This window comes from Bacillus rossius, chromosome 2 (genome assembly GCF_032445375.1).
Source record: "Bacillus rossius redtenbacheri isolate Brsri chromosome 2, Brsri_v3, whole genome shotgun sequence".
Lineage (NCBI taxonomy): Eukaryota > Metazoa > Arthropoda > Insecta > Phasmatodea > Bacillidae > Bacillus > Bacillus rossius.
This window is the reverse complement of record NC_086331.1, coordinates 124,758,860-124,781,362: the sequence shown is the minus strand read 5'-3', so window position 1 is coordinate 124,781,362 and position 22,503 is coordinate 124,758,860. Positions and strand designations below refer to the sequence as shown.

Sequence of the window (22,503 nt, the reverse complement as noted above, 5' to 3'; positions counted from 1 at the left end):
TAGGTTATGCTACAACTTTGATTAAAAATTATTATCTCATACAAACGATCGTATAAAAAGTCAACTGCTTTTATTTAGTATTCAATGGAAAAAATGATTGTGCGTAGCTATTAATGTAATATTAAAAATTAATGTTTAACATCACACATGTCATAACAATGTGTATAAAATAACAAGTTGAACTGGCCAACCACCGTGCGAGAAAATCTTCTATAATATCAAACAGGTTAAGGCAGGCTTTTTAAAATTTAAAATTTAAAAATTTGGATTTATCTGTCTAATTTTGTAATTTCAAATAAACAATTTGTTGACATTGATTTGATTTCAGTTTATTTCTATAACTAATTGTTCGTGATTATATTTAAAAAAATTATTTGAATTAAATTTGCAAAAACTGTAAATAATATTTGTAAATTAAAAAGTATCCAATTTTTCATAAATGTTTTCTTATGACGTTATCAATTAAAATTATTGTCCGTAAACCGACTTTACAGACAACCCCTTTTTTGTTATTAATTACGACTGCCATAACTGCAGAGGCATTGAACTACGGCAATGTGTTGTGTGTGTGCATTAAATTATATATATATGGCCGTTTTGTCTGTGCAAGGCATTTATTTAATTTCATTCTGTAATTATATATACAGTAATTATTTATTGAAAAGATATTTCAGATGTATAGGTTATTTTTGGACCCCTATCCCTCACTTAGCACAACTAATTTGTTCCTAAAAATGCTTGTGTTATTCGAAATCGCGTATTCTGAAGCATTAGTTTCCATAAATACCAAGGCTAATTTATTTAATGTTTTCCAAAATTGTGTAGAAAATATACTTTACATAATATAAATACGTTGAATAACACTCAACAATAAATATGTCACACCATTTATCTTTATATGCCTCCCATCACACTTTTTATGATGAATACGACACCGCGTAATGGGAGATACGTGGTTATGTACATTATCGTCAGTCGGCTGGCTGACTTGCCCGCCCGGGCGTGACCTTCAACTCAATCTCGTACCTTTCCAAACCTTTTTTTACTGACAGTGAAACCGATATTACTGTCCGAATAATTACATTTTAATTTTTCAAAAATAAAGTGCTTATTCGCTTATCACCACATGGTTCACACCAATCCACTCAGGCCAATGATTATTTTTATCATTGCAACATTAATTTAACAACCTTTTCCACGTGAATCATCTGTTCATTTCTGTTTCGGTATCTAATGTCAAATATATTCCCGCTAATACAACCAACAGCATCTTACTTATATAAACTTTTGGTGAGAGTCCTTATTTTATACGATTGTGCGCACAGTTGACTTGCTTAAAACTAAAGTGTGACCAACATAAGCGTGGCCTTCATTAAAATCTGCACGCCGTAACACTTCTATTTTGGTGTCAAATACTTGAACACGATGCATTATGAGTGATCAAGCACGTACAGTTACCGGCAGCTAAATGGGCAGAGGTTGCTTTTGTTTAAGTGAATTCCCTGCCACTGGCTAGACTGAGTTCACGGCCCGGTCTGTGGCCAGGCGACAACGGTACGGCACGGCGACATACGCGCGGACGTAAAAACATTTAGTCCTTTACACTCCATAGCTGCAATTTAACTTGTCATAGCTGATGTTTGTACAACAGCCAATAGCATAGACAGACCTGCGCGCGCATCTCTTCCCCCCTTGTTTGGCTAACTGTATGCCACGGCACATCTGTTGTTTACAGAAGTTGAAACAGACTTCGTGGCGTCATGCCTGACTTCTTTTTTTTTTTTTTTTGCCTGCCGAGGTTTTGTGCTTATTGAAATTTACAGATGTGATATTCAAGACTGGGGCAGTAAAATTAACATCGCGTTAAATGAATCTGCACAATCTGAAGACGTGTTAAGTGAGGGATAGGTGTATTGTTATGTTTAAATTTTTACATAAAAACGTCTGCTTGCGTTCAATGTATTGAAAATCAAACTAAAGTGTAATTGCATCTATTTTTGCAAATTTCATAATCTTGGTCCGATTTAACTTTGGGTTGTGCTATAAAAACTATTTTACGCTGAAGGAGATTTAATAATACAAACATGCAATGCTTGCTGTATCAAAGAAGGTAAACATTTTGTAAAGTACTTAACATAAACATAAATTCTGAAGTTATTTTAGCATTTTAAAAACATAATGATGTTGGAAAGTTGAATGGATTCGGAAGCAAGAAATGGAACTCACCAGGAAAGCAGACAATTATTAAAAAAATATTTAAATATCACAGGACTGAAATTTTCATGTACTATATTTAACTTCTGATGATTCTGTGTTAATTTTCTCAGTTAAAATTTTCTGTTTTGTTGTAGAACATGATTATTAGATTTCTAGTGTATGTAATTAATAACAGAGTTTGATGTTTATAGGCTTTTTCATAATACCTCCCTATTCTCCAAAATTTTTGCTTATCCATTGTTTTGCTGGCCCATTTATCTATACTGATATTATATAGAGGAAAGATTTGTTTGTTTGTTTGTATTGAATAGACTCCAAAACTACTGGACCGATTTGAAAAATTCTTTTTGCATTAGAAGCCAACATTATCCCTGATGAACATAGGCTACTTTTTACCGCGTTTTTTATTAACCACATTATTTAAGCAACATATTTTAATTTTTCTATCTTTGTAATTCAGTAACTAGCAACTGTCCGTCGTCGTGGTGTCTCTCTTGACGCTCGCGTTCCCACCACCGCCTGCCTCTGCTACCGCGCCCCGCCCACCCCGCTCGGCTAGCTAGGCAGCAGCATTTCACCTAAGGGAGGGGAGTCAATGTCACTCTCACGGCTCACTCGCGCGGTCGCCTCCCTACGCAGCGGTTGTGTGCGATTTCGTATATTTTTCCTTGAAAATATTTTGAATTTTTTATAATTTTTTAATCACCACTTCATATACAGGCTAATTCCTGTTCAACACTTTGTCTGTTTTTGTTGTATGAGTGTGCACGCATGACACAATTTATTTAAATATAAAAGATAGACAGAGATAGAGTGATATATATATAGATTGAGATAGAGCGAGACAGAGATAAATTGAGATAGAGTGAGGTATAGAGAATGAAATGGGTTAGATAAAGAGATATATTGATGTATAGAGCTATATAGAGATTTATATATAGAAGAGATAGAGATAGTGTGAGGTATATATGTATATATGTTGATATAAAGTGATAAATAGCAATAGAGAGATACATAGATATATAAAGATGTAGATAGAGATAAATATATGTTTAAAGAGATGGATCGATGATTTGTATATTTTTCAGGTGATGCTCTTCGTTTTATTGGTGTACAAGCACCAAAGGGGGTGTTGACGAGGTTTGTGGCTTATAAAATTCATATCTGCAAATTTTAAAAAACTTAAGAATTTTATGTCAAGTTTATTTTATTTTTTTAAACATAGTACAAATATATTAATATGCTAGTCTTAGATTTTTCATTCAATAAGCTTGGCACTATTGTACAAGTTTCGAAGTACTGTCAAGAACTTACTGTTAATGGAGCCTTGTACAGCTGGCAAGCTGAAATACCTCAAATGTATTAGTTACAATATTTTACAAGAAGTGTTTTATGAGCTGTTTGAACTTAAGTATTTTTTTAATAACGAAGACATGACTGAATGATTTGTCTCATTGTTATGCAATTTTATATTTAAAAGAATTGTTAAATTTTGTACTTACATATATGATGTTAATTGATTACTTACTATGTCATAGAAAGTTTATGTAATTGTTAATTGTAGGAGTATTTAACTCAGGTTACTTTGATTTGAAGGGCCTATGTTATAACTATACTCCATCTGAAAGTATTTTGTCTTTGATATAGAGAAATGTTAACTAAAACTATGCATAAGTGTGAGATGTATTCTTTGCTTCAGGATGTGAATTTCTAACTTCTAATTTCATGTAAACCTTATTCATGTCATTGTAAAGAATTATAGGGTAAAGTGACCGAATATTGGATAGGTTGCTAATATCGGATACCAGGATATTTGACACACGGATGCTGCACGCTATTTGTGGTGTTATTAAACAGTTGCCTTTAAGTACTCTTTGTACTCTTAAGTACTCGCGAGAATGCGCGGCCGTTGTCACCAGCGTGCCAGACGCCATTATCGTTTGTGTGTTTTATGAAGTTTCGAAATTTTCAAGGAGAGTTTTGAACTGCAGATTGCGGGTAGAAGGTGGGTAGTTACAAACCACATCTATACATTAGATCAAACTACAAGTGTTGTAGTTTCATGTATAAGTGTTGTTTATGCATACACAAGTTTGGTTTTGACACAGAAAAATGTAACAACCGAAGTTGTATGATGCCTAATATCGGATACTGAGGGATGCTGAATATCGGATATCCGATAATAGGGCTTCAATTCTAATTTTACCGCAAAAATTTGCTCCACGAAAAACAACTTTGAATTATCGAAATAAATTTATTAAAACAGTAATTATAAATTGGGAATGTTAAATAAAAATATGTGTTGTATTATTTAAATAATTTTGACGACCTAATTTGTACATAATTTTCGTGTGGCATTAAACTTTAATGTTTTTAGAGATTTGAACCAAAAAAATAGTCAAGCCTACTGTTGATAACCCTGTCTGTTTGATTCTTGATGGACATTACTCCCATACAAGAAATTTAAATGTGATAGAACTAGCACGGCAGATTGGGGTGAAAATAATTTTCCTTCCACCACATTCGACACACAAGCTACAACCTTAAGATGTAGCTTTCATGGCTCCATTTAAAAGTTTTATTCTGCTTAAATTGAACATTGGCTGGATGCCTATCCTTTCAGAGCTGTTTCTGTTTACCAAGTTGGAAGTTTAATGGGACGCGCCTGCATGAGAGAAGCTACCATGGAATCAGCTGTAAATGGGTTCAGAAAGTGTGGTATATCGCCATTTGATCCACTAGTCTTTGGAGAACAAGATTTCCTCCCTGAAGAAAAGTAGAATCACAAAACAGGTCAACGTTTGGAACATGAAAATGATGTAACCATGGCTGGAAATTACTCTACCTATCCAATTTGATGAAGGATCTGAAGACAGGACAAAGGACCGAGAAGGAACAAGCTATGATACATCCATGGATGAAATCACAGACATCCCAAAAACTTGTGAGGCTCAGAAGAAGAGAAACGCTGCAGTTACAATCAGCCCGTTCCATTTACGTCCATGTCCTAGGCTACCAGGGCCTTCTAAAAAGAGTCGTAGGTCTGGACAAACAGCCGTCATCACTTCATCTCCATACAAGGCACAGCTTACAGTCTCTCTACAAAATGCAGAGTTAAGGAGACGTAAGCAGAATCTTCCAACGAGTTCCAAGAAAGAAATTGTAAAAAAAAAAATCTTAAAGGGAGCAACAACGTCCATTTTTAGGAAGACAGCCTTGCCGAAATCATGTGGAAAGAAAGGAACTTTAAATGCAAATTTCACAGATTCGGAAGATTCAGAATTGGAGGACGAACCACCTCTTGTTTCAACGGATGACAGCGACAGTGCAGATGAAGAGTGCCTCTACTGTGGTGTGCCATATCACGAAGATCATTCTGGATTCGGTGCATTCGCTGTCTAGGATTGGTACATGAAACATTTGCTGTAATTGGTAAATACAGCTGGAAAACATTTGTTTGTGAAAACTGTGGTTCGTGATTTAGTTAATTTGTTTGGCTCAGACAGACGTTTAATATGTTCCACAGAACTCAGGTTCCTTGCAATCAATGCTTGATATATTTTTAGTTCTTTTTCTTTAAGTCTAACAGTTATGTATTGTACTTGATCAACTGCCGGGAAGAATTATGCCTTATTTCATAATTTAATTTTGAAAACACCTACTATCCGATATTAGGAACACCTAGTATCCGATATTAGGCTACTTTTTTCCAGAACTGATAAATGTTATTGTTTTCCTTTTTATTATTCTAATATTTCCGTGAACTATTTGCGTACTTGAAATACATGTCAGTGTAAACTATGTTTAACAAAGCAAATAATGGAGTAAATTGTAATTCTTAATATAATTTCTTTCATTAAGAAAATTTAAATTTTAAAAAAGTATCCAATATTCTGTCACTTTACCCTAAATGCCCGTCAGTACATTGTAGATTTCTGTGTAGCTGACACAAGTTTTAAGTTAACTAATTGATACTCTTTTAAATGTTGTTCAAATAACTAAGGAATGTAACTAAAAAAATTTTATTTTGTTGTGGAACGCATCATTTTTAGCACATGCAAATTACATAAAATGTGTAAATATTTTTGATGTTGAAGACTATGCATAGTCGACTAATTGAAACAGAAATTTGTCATGAAAATAGGTTTTAAACCGTTGTTTATTTGTTAATTTAGTTTTAATTATTTTTGCATTATTTGGTCTACTAGTGTGTCTAATTATAGAATGCATAATAAAACTACCAGCTTGGCTGAACTGGAATCAAATAATGCTTTGTCCTATAAGCAGTCTGCATGTCTATAGGATGTTTGACTCGTGAATTTATTCCATGGTTATTTTAAACGAGGAAGAAAAATGTCCAAAATATTTTAACAATGTACAAAAATTCTTTTATGTACTGTGCTGATGATAAACTATTTAAAGTGATGTGGTAGCCTACTTTGGAATTATATATATAAAGTTATTATTTGGAGTTTGTTTGTATTTTAAGGAATGTTTTAGCAATAAAATCTTTAAAATGAGTATAACGCAACAGAACATTGACAAAAATGTTTAAGGAAGCTGGAATAATTAAAAATAGTGTGAAATGTCATGTGATGTGGGCTAGTACATATAAAATAAATACCATCTCCAATTTTCCCAGTGAGTAAATAATGGCAGCTTGTTCATATTGAACCAATATGTACATAGTATTTGGCTTTTCAGAATTGATTCTTTAAGATCAACTGAAAATTTTATAATTTCTGTTTTGTAGCATTTCAAGTTAAGTTGGTTCTCTTTTTTTTGGTGTAGCATGTAAAAAAACCTCAAAAAATTTTTTCTCTTATTCTTCAGTTCCCAAAACTTTGGATCTGATGGGAAATTTTATCAACTCAGCACTTATTGATGAAGCTATTATCTCCAATATATCTAATTTGAATTTTTATAGTTTTGTGGGATTCTCACACAAAACTCAAAAAGCCAATGTTTTCTAAGCTTTGTTGGGGCTGGTACATACAAATTTTTTTGTTAGCTGACTCACAAAAACTTTTTAAGTATCCATCTTTAGCATGGTGTTGGTCACCATAATATATAACATTAGTATCAGTCTTACTTAATCCAGGAACAAAATAGTGTTTGCAACTTCCCACCACAACCACAAATCTATTGTGGTGTGGGCAAATCAAAGTACACAGGGATTTAAAGAATATTATATATCTACATATTATTGTGTGTTTGTATTATGAATTTATAGAATATATATATTAGTTAAAAATAAGTATGCAGTGTTAAACCATTATGAAACAAATGTGCTGGTGGCAGTCATGAATGCAATGCTAATTTTTCTCACCAAGAAAATTTTACTTATGATAAAGTTTATTTCCACAATTTTAGTAAATGAACATTTTTTTTTTAATTTTTCAAAACTTAGTTTTCTATTCTTAAGTAAAATATAATTTTGCCTAGTAATACAATGTTCAGGACATTACGTGTACTCAATGATCTCTATCAACCTCCCCTCCTTTTTTTTCCATTTAGTCAGAACATATTTCAAAATATATTTTTTCATTTTCACTTGTTTTTCTACTTTTACTTACCACTTACTCTGGTTAGCAACTTACCCTAGAGTATTTGTTACTAACAATTTTGGAAATTATAAGCATAACATGCTGCTTAAAGTGCTAGAAGAAACAAATACTTGCTGATACCATGGATCTATTTTCTTCTACTGGCATGTCTTGCCATTTCCCCTAAAATATAAGTGTATTAAGCTGTTGTATTTTGTTTAGATAGGTCACTGTCTTGTATAATTTTGTAAATTTTTTAGTGCACACAACTGTAATGAAGATGCAAATTACATGCCTATTACTTACAGAACTTATTTCTGTCTAACCTAACTGCATAATGTAAGTTTTATTTAAAATTTTGATAACTGCACGTCAGACAAGTGTAACTTCATTAGTATTTCAACAATTTGCTTAAAGCCGAATTTAAGTTTGTGTATGGAAGTTTAACCTAATGTTTACTTACACATTGTAACTTGTTTCGGTTTATTTCATGATACTGTAGAGTTAAGATTATTCATAGACATAATACTGTTTAAAAAGTTATAATTTTTAAAATTTGATAGAATGTTGGAACTTCATGTTTTATACGATTGTTACATAAATTTAATATAAATTAATGATTTGTTGTATCACTTGAGCAAAAATCTGTGAAGGTAATATTGGAATTTAATTTTTATTGTGTTGGTGATAGTGTCAAATATATGCTTGTTGGTGGTTGTAGAATTGTATATAGTTTGGCAATACATTTTAAATTTAATAATTTTTAGTAACTATATCTTAAGGCCATTTATAAATAAAGTAAGACTGATACTTTATGTTATATTACATTATTGGAGCATAGCACTTGTAGTTATGTTTTTGTGACTTTTAACTTCCATGATTGAAACATTTTAGTCATTAAGATAATGAATGTTATTTAGTTTTAATAGTTAATAGACTTGAGGCAAAAGTAAATGAGATATGACAGGTTACATATTTCATGCCTATTATTGAAAATGTATAGTCATTAAGTTATAATATTTATTAGTAGTTTATAGTAAATACAAATGTGAGTCAATCTACTTCTTTGTATGTTTAACTAAGGCTGATTCTATACAGTTCCTTTGTATGAAAAAAGACTGTTTCAAGCATTTGCCTTTCAAGAGTACAAATTTCTTGTATAAAAAACATTGTTTGGTAGTTTGTATTTAAGATACTTGTATTATCTTAGCTCAAATAAAAAAACGTTTTTACATTTCCTAACACACTGTTGTTTGTATACTTACATCATCCTTTCTGATGGTGGAAGTGCTTTGAAAATTTTCATTACACGGAAAAAAAACTTTCTTTCCAGGGAAATGAGAAAAACCAATCATATCTGTCTATCCACCCATTTGAAACATGAAATGATATGTGAAGAACATTTGCAACAGCATGCGCCGAGCACACAGGCACGGAAGTTAAATGTACACGGTAGGGTGTCCTAAAAAATACAAAAGTTTTAAAATGTTTACTCTCGCCCACTAAAAAGTTGTTTTGCTAAAATATGACTTCTTTTAAAACATTCAATTTATTTGCATAATATTTAAGGGTCCCTCAACAAAGTTATTTCCATGTCAGAACTAATGTTAAAATCATGGATTGGACTCGCTCACTGCGGTGACCACTAACATGAACTAGCATGTTTATTTAAACAGTTTGGATGATCAGGGGTTGCCTTTCGGTCAACATCAAAATGACAACAGCAAAGTTCATTGGGCTAGATGCATATGTGACTGATTTCATGAACATTCACCCACCCTATTACATCTTGATTTGCATTCAAAATCACCTGTCTTGAACCCCACTGGAACAGCGGGTAAAATGCCGACCGACATCAGCATCTTCGCAATTTCATGGAATTGCACAATCAAATCCTCAGCAAGTGGTTTGAGCGTGTTCCAGTGGTCCAAATTGTTTCCCCACTTCAGAATGACTTCAAACTGACACAGCACTCACAGTAGATTAAAAACTGCTCACTGAACGCCCTAAGAGCACTGTGGTCGTGGTAGTGGGAGCTCAGTTGTGAGAAGGCCTCCGAAGGTGGACATTGTTTCGCTTGGCTCCAGATCAGCGGGAGGGCGACACGCGTAATAAAATGGACCCTGTCTATCCAAATTGAGGGATAGCTAACTGTTTTTAGACTAGCAGCAGGAAGTCACGCGGGCCTTGGGTTAGGGGCTAGGAGCTCGGAAACCACTCATCGCTGAATCATATTTAGCTCAGGCAAATTAGACATATGCTTCCCGAAAAATCGTCCAAAGCTGGAAAGTGTTTTAATACCTTTTCGGGGTCCCAAATAAGAGTCCTGTGAGTTTGCGACGGATTCTGACTTCTGCTTAAGTTTTGGGAGTCAAAAAACCGCGGAATTTTCGCACTTTGTTTAGTTTTTCGCTTATAACTCCTAAACGACGCATCCGACAGAAAATTTTAAAGCTTTTTTAAATTACATTAAATTATGCTTCGAATGGTGTTTGGTTCATCAAAATCGGCCTAGCCGTTTAGCCGCAATCGATTTTCAAAGTTGGGCCATTTTTACCAACTTGGGTAAAAAGTTGATTCTTTGTTTAGTTTTTCGTTTACCACTCCTAAACGACGCATCCTGAAAAATATTTTACTCATAGCTTTGTTTAAGAGCATTAAATTCTACGTCGAATGGTTTTTACTCCGTCAAAATCGGCCTAGCCATTTAGCCGCCAACGCTGCTGTTTTGTCACTTTGGACCATCCACTCTGGTTAAAAGCAAGGAAAATTCTTGCTTCTGTCGGCCCAAATAGCGAGTTGAGTTATGTTGCCGTGTGGCTTGGGGGTTTTCATTTGCTCATGTCCTACATGGGCAAAATTGGCTTCATTATGGACGGCAGCGGCCTCCAATATTTGTGGAGTGTTTGCTTCGCGATGGCATCCACAAAACAATGATGTCAGGCCACTACTATTCCAGAGCTGTATGAGCTCATATATTGGCCCAGCTCGCTTTGGCCAAAATAATTCTACAGACGATGTCCACATCTCAAGAAACAAAGCTGACAGACGAAGAGACTGATGCACTATCGTATCTCATAAAGGATTTTACATCAGAAATATTTGACATTAACAACCCAAATGTTGACAGTCTTATGGAAAAGTTCAAAAGACAATTGGAAATCTTAGAGGAACGAGGAAGCACAGCACAGCTGTGGGTGCAGTATTTCAGGATGGTGTCAGTCCTCAAGCGATTTATCGAGGCTGAAAGAACTGGGAATTGGATGTTACACCTGCAGAGCATAAGAAACATGATTCCATATTTCCATGCCAGCGGACACTTCAACTACGCAAAAGCTAGTCAACTCTACCTGCAGGATATGGAGGAGCTCAATAAAAAAACTGACCCATGCTGAATATCTACAGTTCGTTGTACAAGGTTACTTCACAATAAGGCGTAGCGAAAAGCATTGGTCCGGAATATGGTCAATTATGACCATTGAGCAAGTGCTCATGAGAGCAATATCTTCTTGTGGAGGGCTATTCCGTGGGCGGGGAATCAGCGATGGGACTCTAGCCCGGTGGATCGCTGGCATGCCCACTGCATTGGATGTTTTTCATCAAATTGAGAGTACTGTGAGGTCTCCTTCTCAACATCCGATCAGCATGTTGACACGACAAACTCCAGAATACGGAGGGACGACAGCGATTTGCAGAAATTCAGCGAATGGTTTCAGTGCCATGACCCATTCCCTAAAATGAGTTCCCTCATGTCCATCAGCACAGGAGTTATAGCAGATAACAGCATTAACTGCCACAAATCTTTTGAAAAGGGCACAGCCAGTATGAAAACCATTGAAAGGAAAAACTTCAAAGAACTTCAACTTAACAGAAAAAATCTAGTGGTGCCTTTACGAGCCGTGAAGGCTACAGCAAAGATCAACGGAGAATCAGCCCCTATCAGTCCGGACACGATTTTCCGCCGCATTCCATTTCACATGAAATCACAGCTTCAGCTTGAATCGTACTTTGGATTCGAATTGGCCTCGTACCCACTCCCACTGTTTTATGATGATGGCATGATGCGGAAGAGTAGAAAATCTGAACTGTACAAGCTGTTCACTCCAATCAAAGTGGATTTCACTGTCAATGCAGACTACGTAGTGGATGGTGGTTTCCTCCTGCACAGAGTTGTGTGGAACAGCGGAGAACAGTTTTCCAATATCATTCACAAGTACGTAAATTACGTGAAATCCAACTACAAGTCTGACAGTATCAACATAGTTTTCGATGGATACCCAGAGGATGTGGCCGAGAAGAGTATAAAGTCTGCTGAAAGAGCGCGAAGAGCCCGTGCTATGTCATCTTCGTCGGTTATATTCCAGGAACATACCAAGGCCACAATGCCGAAAGATCGTTTCTTGTTGAATGATCACAACAAGAAACGTCTCATATCGATGCTGACAAACAAACTGATGGACGAGGGCATTCACGTGAAACAAGCCTTGGAAAATGCAGATTCTCTGATTGTGAGCACAGCAATGGAGAGGTCTATAGAGGGAGGCAATGTTTTCATAGTGGGAGAGGACACCGATCTGTTGGTCCTGCTCTTTCATGTTGCTGTCTTTGAAGAGCCCATCTCCAACGTGTTCCTCATTAAACCCGGGAAGCAGAACCAGGAAACTGTCGTTTACAGTCCGAGCAATTTCCGGCTGCCTCAAAACATGAGAAAGCATGCCCTGTTTCTCCATGCCTTCACGGGGTGCGACACCACATCCTCATTTTTTCTGCCAGGGGAAAATTCAAGAAATTCATGGCAGACCAAAACCTCCTTCATCAGGCCTCTATTTTTCATGACCCGATCGCTACTCCTGATCACGTTGCAGAGGCAGGCGTTCACTTCATAAAAACCTTGTACACGGGTGGCAGCAGCAAGTCCCTCAATCAAGTAAGGTTTGACCTCTTCCAGAGGTTGCTTTCAAAAAAGAATTTCGACTTGGCGTCCTTGCCTCCTACAGAAGAGGCTGCTCGCCAGCACTCCTTCAGAGTTTATTTACAGGTGCAGGTATGTAGGAGTAATGTACTAGATCCAGAGAGATGGGGATGGAAAATAACCACCAATGGGTTAACTCCCATCACGACTGATCCACCGGCCCCGCAAGAACTTCTCAACTCCATATCGTGCACATGTAACAAAGGGTGCAAAGCAGCTTGCTCCTGTAGAAAGGCAGGGATAAAATGCACCACCATGTGCATAACCTGTTAAGGGCACGCATGCCTCAATTCCATCTCTTAAGACAAGGATGTTATACTGGATGCCACCCAGTGTGACGAGGAGATTTATATCATCAAAGGAGAGCAAGAAATGAATCCTCATTCTCAAGATTTCGAGGATGAGGAGCTAGATGACGTGATCGGCGAAGAGCGACCGTCTTCTCCTAAACGGCGAAGAAATCATCAACATGAGTACCTTGTACATCTTTCATAATATGATCTTTCATGTACACAACTAATACATCTTTCATGTACACAACTAATACCGTTATCGTTTACATGTATACATCTTTTGTTACCATCAATAAAACATTATTCATTATAATGCCTTCTTATATTTTGAAACCACATAACATCATTTTGGAGTGTCCAGGTGCGGATCCAGTAGGAGGCGCGCGGGGGGGGGGGGGGGGGGCACGAATCCTATAATTTCTGAAACCCCAGAACAATTAATATTTCATATTTTATTAAAAATAAGGATTATACTTGAAATTCCAAAGGGGGGCCGTGCCCCCCTTCCCTTCACTCTTGGATCCGCCCCTGGATGATTGTCATTAAATAAAACATCATCAAATGATTCATATGATCCATTCAAAGGGCATAATCAACTTTCTAGCCTAGTTGGTAAAATATGGCCCCACTTCAGAAATCTATTGCGGCTAAACAGCTAGGCCGATTTTGACGGACTAAAAACCATTCGACGCAGAATTTAATCCTCTTAAAAAAAGCTATGAGTAAAGTTTTTTTTTCAGGATGCGTCGTTTAGGAGTTGTAAACGAAAAACTAAACAACTTTGAAAATCAATTGCGGCTAAATGACTAAGCCGATTTTGACGTACCAAACACCATTAGAAGCAAAATTTAATTTGTTTTAAAAAGGCTTCAAATAAAATTTTCTGTAGGATGCGTCGTTTAGGAGTTATAAGCGAAAAACTATACAAAGTGCGAAAATTCCGCGGTTTTTTGACTCCCAAAACTTAAGCAGGAGTCAGAATACGTCGCAAACTCACAGGACTCTTATTTGGGACCCCCAAAAGGTATTAAAACACTTTCCAGCTTTGGACGATTTTTCGGGAAGCATGGCCTTTTTTTGGTCTAATTTGCCTCACCTGGTGTTCGTCCGGCTCACATGACAGCACGGAGCGCAGCTTAACCCATGTCAATGCTACACAATGGCGTTCTTTCACTATGGCTACCATTTAAATTTCTCCCTCAATTCTGTTTATTGTTGCTTTAGACACATGCAGACACTGCACAAAAAACTAAATTTCTTTACTTTTAAAAATGATTCTTTTGACCCAGTTGCCAAAAAATAGCTTTTAATACTACAAGAAAGATGTGAATTTGTACAACACATGGCTGTGGTAATTTTTGCATATATGAAGTAATTTTTTGAGATTTTACAAAGTATTTCTTGCAAAAATTGGTGAATTATTTATATTTTTATTGATGTTTCATTCATGCATAATTTTTTAAACCATTTTAAAGTTATTCTAATATAAAAAAATTTGTCTTTATTTTGTTTTAATGCTTATAATGTGCACAGTTAATACTGGAAAGCTATTCCAGAAACAATTTGTATATAACCTTAACTATTCAAGGTACTGGGACAACACAAAGCATAAATGCCTGCATAATAATCCAGACCCAGGTTTACAGTGAACACTATTTTATAGTGATACAGTTTTTTTTCATCTAAATGTACGATTGTACAGATACATGTATTTTACATGAATATTTCTGTTCAATTAGCAAAAAATTTTACAGTGTGTATATCACACATGCACACATCTTGTGCATTGTGTGATACACACATAAATATAACTTATATAGTGCTGTATTCTTTCTTAGCTTTATGTCTGCATGCAACGTCAAAATAAGTCAATATACAGCAAGATCACAGAATGAGTGTAAAAATAAATTTTTATATTTCTCAAATTTTTCAACGTAAGTTATTGCCTTTTATTAGCCAAGACAAAAATTGTTCCAGTGCGTGTTTTTTTTAAAAGACTGGTGTATTTGTCCTAAGGGTTTGGTAGAATAAACTGTTTCGTTATATTTGAAGAAATAATTTATTCAAGACTAAATCACTCTGATAAACAATGGACTATTTCTGCATGAAATTTTTATTTATTTTTCTCACTAGAAAACAAATTGCACCATATACATCACACACATCATGAAACCTTTAGCACAAAAAACTATGAATCGAATCAGCATTTTCGACGTGATAACGTCTTATATATCGATGAATGCCGGCTGCGCGCATGAAAAAGCATGACTCATTGTCACGTTCTGCCTGAGCCGGGCGTGCAAGAACCAGCCAAGCACCGTGTGTGAAATCTTCTATAATATCAAACAGGTTAAGGCAGGCTTTTTAAAAGCAGCAATTTAAAAAATTTGATTAATCTGTCAAATTTTGTCTTTTCAAATTAACAATTTATTGACTTTGATTTCAGTTTATTTCTATAACTAATTGTTCATTATTATATTTAAACAAATTATTTAAATTAAATTTGCAAAAACTGTAAGTAATATTTGAAAATTAAAAAGTATGCAATTTTTCATCAATGTTTTCTTATGACGTCATCACGTAAAATTATCGTCCGTAAACCGACTACAGACAAACCGTTTTTTTTTTATGAATCTTTATAAAACCAAAACACTTGAATTGTTATCTTCCTCATGTTCCAAAACCAAATAGACGACTCAATTTCCGGCGAGGAGGCTGAATCTGAGTTGGTTCGAGGCTCATCTCTGGTAAGACTGACCTTCATATATTAGCACCGAATCTGTCAAGTAGTCCGGAGTCCATTAGAACCTTGGAGGTCCCATCACATTTAGCCTAGGTTAGCTCTGCTGTGCGACGTTGATATTCAAGTTTAAATAATTATATCTAATTTTTTTGTTTAATTTTTAGTTATGGGTTTATATTGTTACCCATTTTATGCAGTAATGCTTTTCAGAGGGTGGTGCACAATTTAACTGTAAAATTCATGAAAACGCATCTTGCCTTAGATGGAATGTAGATATTAAATGTAACGTACACAGTCACGATGGTAACAATATTTTATAAATGTGTGAACATCAAGTTTCTCTATTTTTTTATTTCTAGGGGAAAAGCCATCCCAGTACTTTATAACTGATTTTTGGGATATGTACGTAGAGAAACAAATACACAAAAACTATTACTATATGCATACACGTGTATAACACTAACGAATTAAACAGTATACATTTTTGTATGGCCCCGAAAGAAACATTTTGGCCTGCTGCATACCAATAAATTGTCTTTGTGAAAACCATACACCATCTTCTCTATTACTCATGAAACTGTACACTAAACGACTATTCACTTAATTAACTCAAACATGTTTCCATCTTGCTGTGTCACATACTCGCATGCACAGCTCTCGTGTTAAACAAGGAATCAAGGGACCTCTCAGACTAATCTTCAAGTCATAATGTACTGTCCCAATGGCCTAGGAGTAGAAGGTTCCACTCCAATAAAACATCTTGACTGACAATTCCCGACGCCATTTCGTACTGTCCCAGTGCCCCAGAAGTAACAATTTATTGCATTAATGACTATCAGCTAAGTATGTTTAAAAAATACTACTTTATTAGTCACTAAACTATGCTTTAAACAAATACTTGTGCTTAACACACCCACAAAAAATTCTAATTTATGGTTTATTCACAGAACCGTCTCTCTTGCACAAAACTAAATTTCCTGAAGCTGCATTTTCTCGTTCATAGCTGCCTAACAACATATTACAATACAGTAGAATCTCGTTATAGCGAGCACGGTAATAGCGAGAACACGGCTATAACGAGGTATTTTTGAGAAATTTACCGTGTGATCGCTTGAAGCGCGCTTTTGTTATTTGTCTGCTTTATCTCTACCCCTCTCGCTCGCCACTAGACATCTTGCCGTTGACGCCTGTCACATTCTCTAGCCGTGCAGTCGCCACCTAAGTACATGGCTTAAATATGTATGTTTTTGTTTTTATAATCACGTATTTTCAGGTTTTTTTTGGTTGTTATCTTAAAAAAGAGAATATTAAAAAGCCGCTCTAATGAGATTTAATTGTTTCTTGGTTAAGAAAAACTATTAATTATCAAATATTGTTAATTGTTTATATTCTATTTATTATTATTTACGCGACGTCATACTGTACGCGTACGCAATACGACTGGATTCGTTGCTGCAACATAACATAGCATATTATGCGGTATCAGAAGTAACGAGTAACGTAACGATAGTAACGAGTACTAATTGTTATAGTAACGAATACATACAGGTACACATTTTTTTCGTTACTTTTACACCTCTAGTAGGCACTACCGTATTTATTTCAGAATCGCTAGGGCAGTTTTCTTGTAACTTTTGTTTCGGTCAGTTGTTTGGGTATCTGTCCGGGAAAGGGGTGGTGATGGTTTGAGTTTAATCCCAAATTTATTTTCTAAAAAAGTTGACAGGTTTCTTTAAATGAAAAAAGTATAGTTTTCCAGTGACTATTTTGTTTGAGGCGTACGTGCGTTGCCGCAACCGCACTCCTGCTTTTTTGTAAGAAATTAAATCGTCGCGCTACACTAGCACTACCTGTTAGCAACATCCCAAACCAACATGGCCGCCAGCAGACAGCCCGCATCGACGATAGATAGCAGGACAATGCTGTGTCGGCCGCAGGCTGAGATGCTATACTTACGTGGCTTGGTAGGGTATTCTGGTTATTTTGACGCAATCGGTGATCGCATCCGTACTTATGGGGTATCGTTTTAAAGAGAATTCACACATCTGCTCACAGAAATTAAGATTTCGTTAATATAACCTGTTATTTTCCAATTATACTGGTTTAAACACAATTTTAAACTATTTTAGGTTAATTTTTATTTTGTGGGGGCCAAAATTTGTCTAATTCGGTTATAGCGAGGATCAAACCCGGAACCGTGACACCTCGCTATAACGGGACTCTAGTGTATATGGAAAATCTTCAACCTACCAGTTCACATTTCAAGAAGTTCTCATTTTCTCTAGTCTTATAATAATATTCTTTTATCTGTCAATTACGCAGCAATCCTAATCACGGTGATACTTCCCAAATTTGCTACTTGCAGGAAACACATTGAGTTTGGACGAGCTGTGTACAATCAGAGCAGAGAAGTTCATAAGCCTTAAATAATGTGCTTTTATTAGTGTTTTATTGACTTCAGGGGTTAGGCATCAATGTCCATTCAACAAATAAAAAACCGTCCATTCAGTGTGTGTTGATTGTATTGAAAATAATTAGACACATGTTTTAATACACCAGTGATATTGCTTCCTTGTAGAATACTGTGTACTGTTCATATTTTAAAGTGACATAATATGTATGTTGTTGATATGCCATTGACGTCCCTCGGCCTATAGTCCCTAATTCCCTGTGGTGAACTGTCCTGTTTTGCCCATGTAGCTCTCGTCGGTGAGGAAGTGAGTTCAGGCCAACGTGGCCGGGACCGGAAAGTAAGGGACCAGGAGGGAACTATGCGTATGTGGAAGGAATGGTAGATGGTAACAAGGATAATGCGATGATGTCCGTTTTCACGAGCTCCTTTTATTCCGTGAAGAATCCTGTCGCAGCCTGGCCGGCACGTCGCGAAACGAGCGTCCTCCTCTGCCGCGACCCGGACTCCCGGAAACAAACACTTGGAGACAAAATGAGAACCGGCGTAAAAGCGAATGCGGTCCCGTAGCGAATCGTACCGGTTACGAAAAGTTCAGCGGTGCTTCGTAGCACGTACGCGACTCGTGACGTATGCGTAGACGACTCTATGACGATATATACAGGTTAAGAGAGTAGGAAGGTCCAGACGTGCACAGCGTGCGTCTCGAGCGGAGTGAATGGCGAAGTTACGAAGACGCGATCTTGTTAACAAGGTTTATCGCGAGGAATCCTGTCACAGCCTGGACGACCACGTCGGTAGACGAACGTTTCATCCACGCTGCGACCCGGACCCCGTGCTACTTCTCGTGGAGCGGAGCGAAGCAGGTCCGCCCTGTGCGACTCCCAGCAGACGACTGACTCCGCCATCTGCGCGCCGCTACGCGCGGGCTGCGGAGGAGGGGAAGGGGAAGCGGGCCGGCGGGGAAGACGCGACTCGCACAGCGGGCCAGGCTTGCCGATCTACATATGACATAGCATAAGCACTTAAAACTATATACAGAAATCCCGAAATGCAAAGTATCAAAAACAAAAGGACATTTTAAATTATTAACAAAACTTAGATACTCGTGAATATTTACAACGGAACATAGTGACAATAAGTATAAGATATTAGAAATTATTTACAGCACACAAGATCGGTTTTGGACGTCCCAGGGCGCACGCGGGTGCGTCCCTGCTCGTAGCACTGCACTTAGGTTGCACTAGTAATGCAAGAGAGGACGCTGACGAGGCATGACGGCCTGAAGGAGCCGAGGCGACACTTGGGTCGACGTTACCATATTAACTTATATAGGCCTAATAACACTATTGAACACTAGCAGACTCGTGTAAGGCATTTCCAAAATAAAAATTTTAATACCTTAATTGTTAAATAAAATATATGAATTACTGGTTAGTGTTGTTACTTAGGGCTATAGACTGAGAATGGTAGGCATGGTTACTTCATTCTTTTAAGACAGTTCATTGTGATTTTCGTTCATTTATGAAAACTCATTTACACCAACAGTTTAAAATTAATTTTTTTTTTCTTTCAAATCATGATAAGCCACAATTCTCAAGTTGGCTTTTCATTAGTTACAGTTAGCAAAAAAGTTAAACAAAAAAGATGTGATAAAATCATCATCAATTTTATTTTTCAAGAATTTCACTCAGACTTACTAAAAAAATTTATCTAACATTACATAATTACTGTAAAATGTTAATTTTAAATAATATCTAATATTTGTAAGCTTAAAAATATTTGTCAATTTTGATAAAGAAGCAAGGGAAATTTTGATTAAGAAGACAAAATATAATTGTCAAAGCCACTGCGTAAATAATACGTGAATGACTAACCATGTGAAACTTGTATTACTGCGATAGCTGTTTACAACCTAAGAAGTCATAACAGTAACATAACAGTAACGTAACAGTAACCACATGGATAGCTCATGCTCGAGGTGGAGGGCCAAGTGGTTCAAAGAATTATCAAAGGCGTCGTGGCCAACAGGGATGCGTTTCTTGGGAGTCAAGAATATTCTTTACTACAAGTTAAATGTAAATTTTTTGAAAGATGTTTAAAAAAAAACAGCCATTAACAACCGAATGCCATTGAATAATTTGAAAAACTTACATTTTTTTTGTGTCTCACAGAACTCGCTAATGGAAAATCAAAAATAATTTTGATAGTTTGTATAGAAAATTTAGCTGTCAGTAATGAGATGTTTCTTGAATCACCTGTCAAAAATCAGCACTATTTGCAATGAATTTTATTTTGCTGTGTGTAGTACAGCTGGCATCATTGCTTAAAACTTGAAAATGGGGAGGTTTTTTTTATAATGGGTCTTTTTTCATTTACAGCTGGTTTAATATATTTAACCCATAAAATATTCTTATACATATAATTTATAAAAACATTAATTGAATAAAAATATTAAACTGTTACAGCAGATATGCTTTGTAGTATTTTCAGAATATTTTATTTCACAATGGGAGGGGTCATGTAATCACTAGGGGTAGTCAAATTTCGTTAATGACGAAATCGCGAAATTTTAAAAAAATCACTTGCACATGATGTGTAATACAAATAACGGTAAATCTGTATTGTACGGATTAGCGCCAAAAAAATCGTACAAATATGAAATAACTTTCATTATATGCTATCTTACGTCCTCTTTTCAGAACCGCCTGCGGAGATAAAAAATTCCAATTACTTTTGGAGATATTGAATTTTTTAATATTCATTTTTTGGCGATTTTTTTAAAAAAAAAATTTAAAAATCCGAAAATACCTTTATTCTGTGCTCTTTAACTTCCTAATTTCATTAAACCCGACGGAGATCAGAAATTCCAAATACTTTAGGAGATATGGAATTTTTTAATTTTCATGTTGTGCACTGACGCGGCGTTTCAGCGGGAAGCCTACGATTCACACATCCTTCTGGACATACCCGAATACTCACGTTGGCAAGCATTCTTTTCTTAAAATTAGCAAGAAGTAATTAAAAATACTTTAAAACATTGTAGATGGTTGGTTATATTAGGTAAGTATAGCTACATTAAAAAAACTGTAAAATCATTTTATAGTTGCTTAGCAAATAACTTTTTAATATGTAGCTATCCAGCGCTAGGAAACCGTTTTCATGATTTCACAGTATTTTTAATGTAGCTATCCTAACCAAATCAACCATCCACAATGTTTTGAAGTATTTACAATGTAGCTAACATAATCAATTGACCATTAGTTTTCATTAGTTGCATATTTATTTACAATAAACAAAAAAAAACCGAAGATGCACGATGCCTCTCGTCTGTTGAAAGAAGGCTTGCCAACGTGAGTGTTCGGGTATGTCCAGAAGGATGAGTGAATCGTAGGCTTCCCGCGTTCACCATTGTTGCTTGTTTACAAGTATGATTTTTTTTTTCCGCGACGTAGTTGAACGACTACATCACGTAAAAAGAAAATTACGTGAGTTCCTACTGTTCATCCTTTTTCCCGGTTTGTTAGGTCAGGTCAGCTACATTATAAATACTTTAAAACTAAACAACCATTAAAATTAATTTTTATTATTTTTAATGTCCGTTCAGTTTCAAAGTATTTATACTGTAGCTGACCTGACCTAATCTACCTTTGTCCCGTTTTGTTAGGTCAGGTCAGTTACATTATAAATACTTAAAACTATACAAGTAAAATTATTTGATATTATTTTAATTTCCGTTTATGGGAAGTATTTATCATGTAACTAACCTTACCTAATGGAAAATTTATGTTATTTAGGCATTCACGCACACACGGCAAAATATAAAATGGCGTCTGTGAAATGATTACATAGGGCTTGTATTGCAAAATAAGAACGGCGATATCTCCAAAAGTAATTGGAATTTTTAATCTCCGCAGGCGGTTCTGAAAAGAGGACGTAAAAGAGCATATAATGAAAGTTATTTCATATTTGTACGATTTTTTTTGGCGCTAATCCGTACAATACAGATTTACCCAAATAACCTTACATGGTAGTGATAAGACGTTAATATTAGAGGTGGGTCGAAAAGTATCAACCTGATACTTTGTCACTGATATGCGCCTGTATCAGGAACGGCAAACGAGTACACTTGAAAAGTATCAGAGACTTTAGTATCAGTTCAGAATTCACCTGGAACAACACCACGGCCAATGAGCGCAGTACCCGATCGCAGATAACGGTCACTTGGGCGGAGCTTGTGAAAGGGGAGGGAGCAGGAACGACGAATAAGGGATAAAGAAGGGAAAGAATGTAGGGGAGGAAGCGCAGGGGAAGGCGTTGAA

At 36.0% G+C, this 22,503-nt stretch overlaps 1 protein-coding gene across 3 annotated transcripts in view; it reads left to right on the top strand.

Annotated features, from left to right (window-relative positions):
• LOC134529767 (uncharacterized) overlaps positions 1-9,005 on the top strand; it is a 32,093-nt gene extending 23,088 nt beyond the window's left edge. For all 3 annotated transcript variants that reach the window (XR_010074699.1, XR_010074698.1, XM_063364181.1), the window contains one exon: positions 3,306-9,005. Coding sequence is in view for 1 of the 3 variants with exons in the window: in XM_063364181.1 (XP_063220251.1) it covers positions 3,306-3,394 (89 nt within the window). In the remaining 2 variants the exon portion in view is untranslated. The remainder of the gene's footprint in view (positions 1-3,305) is intronic.
• Positions 9,006-22,503: the final 13,498 nt, after the last annotated feature.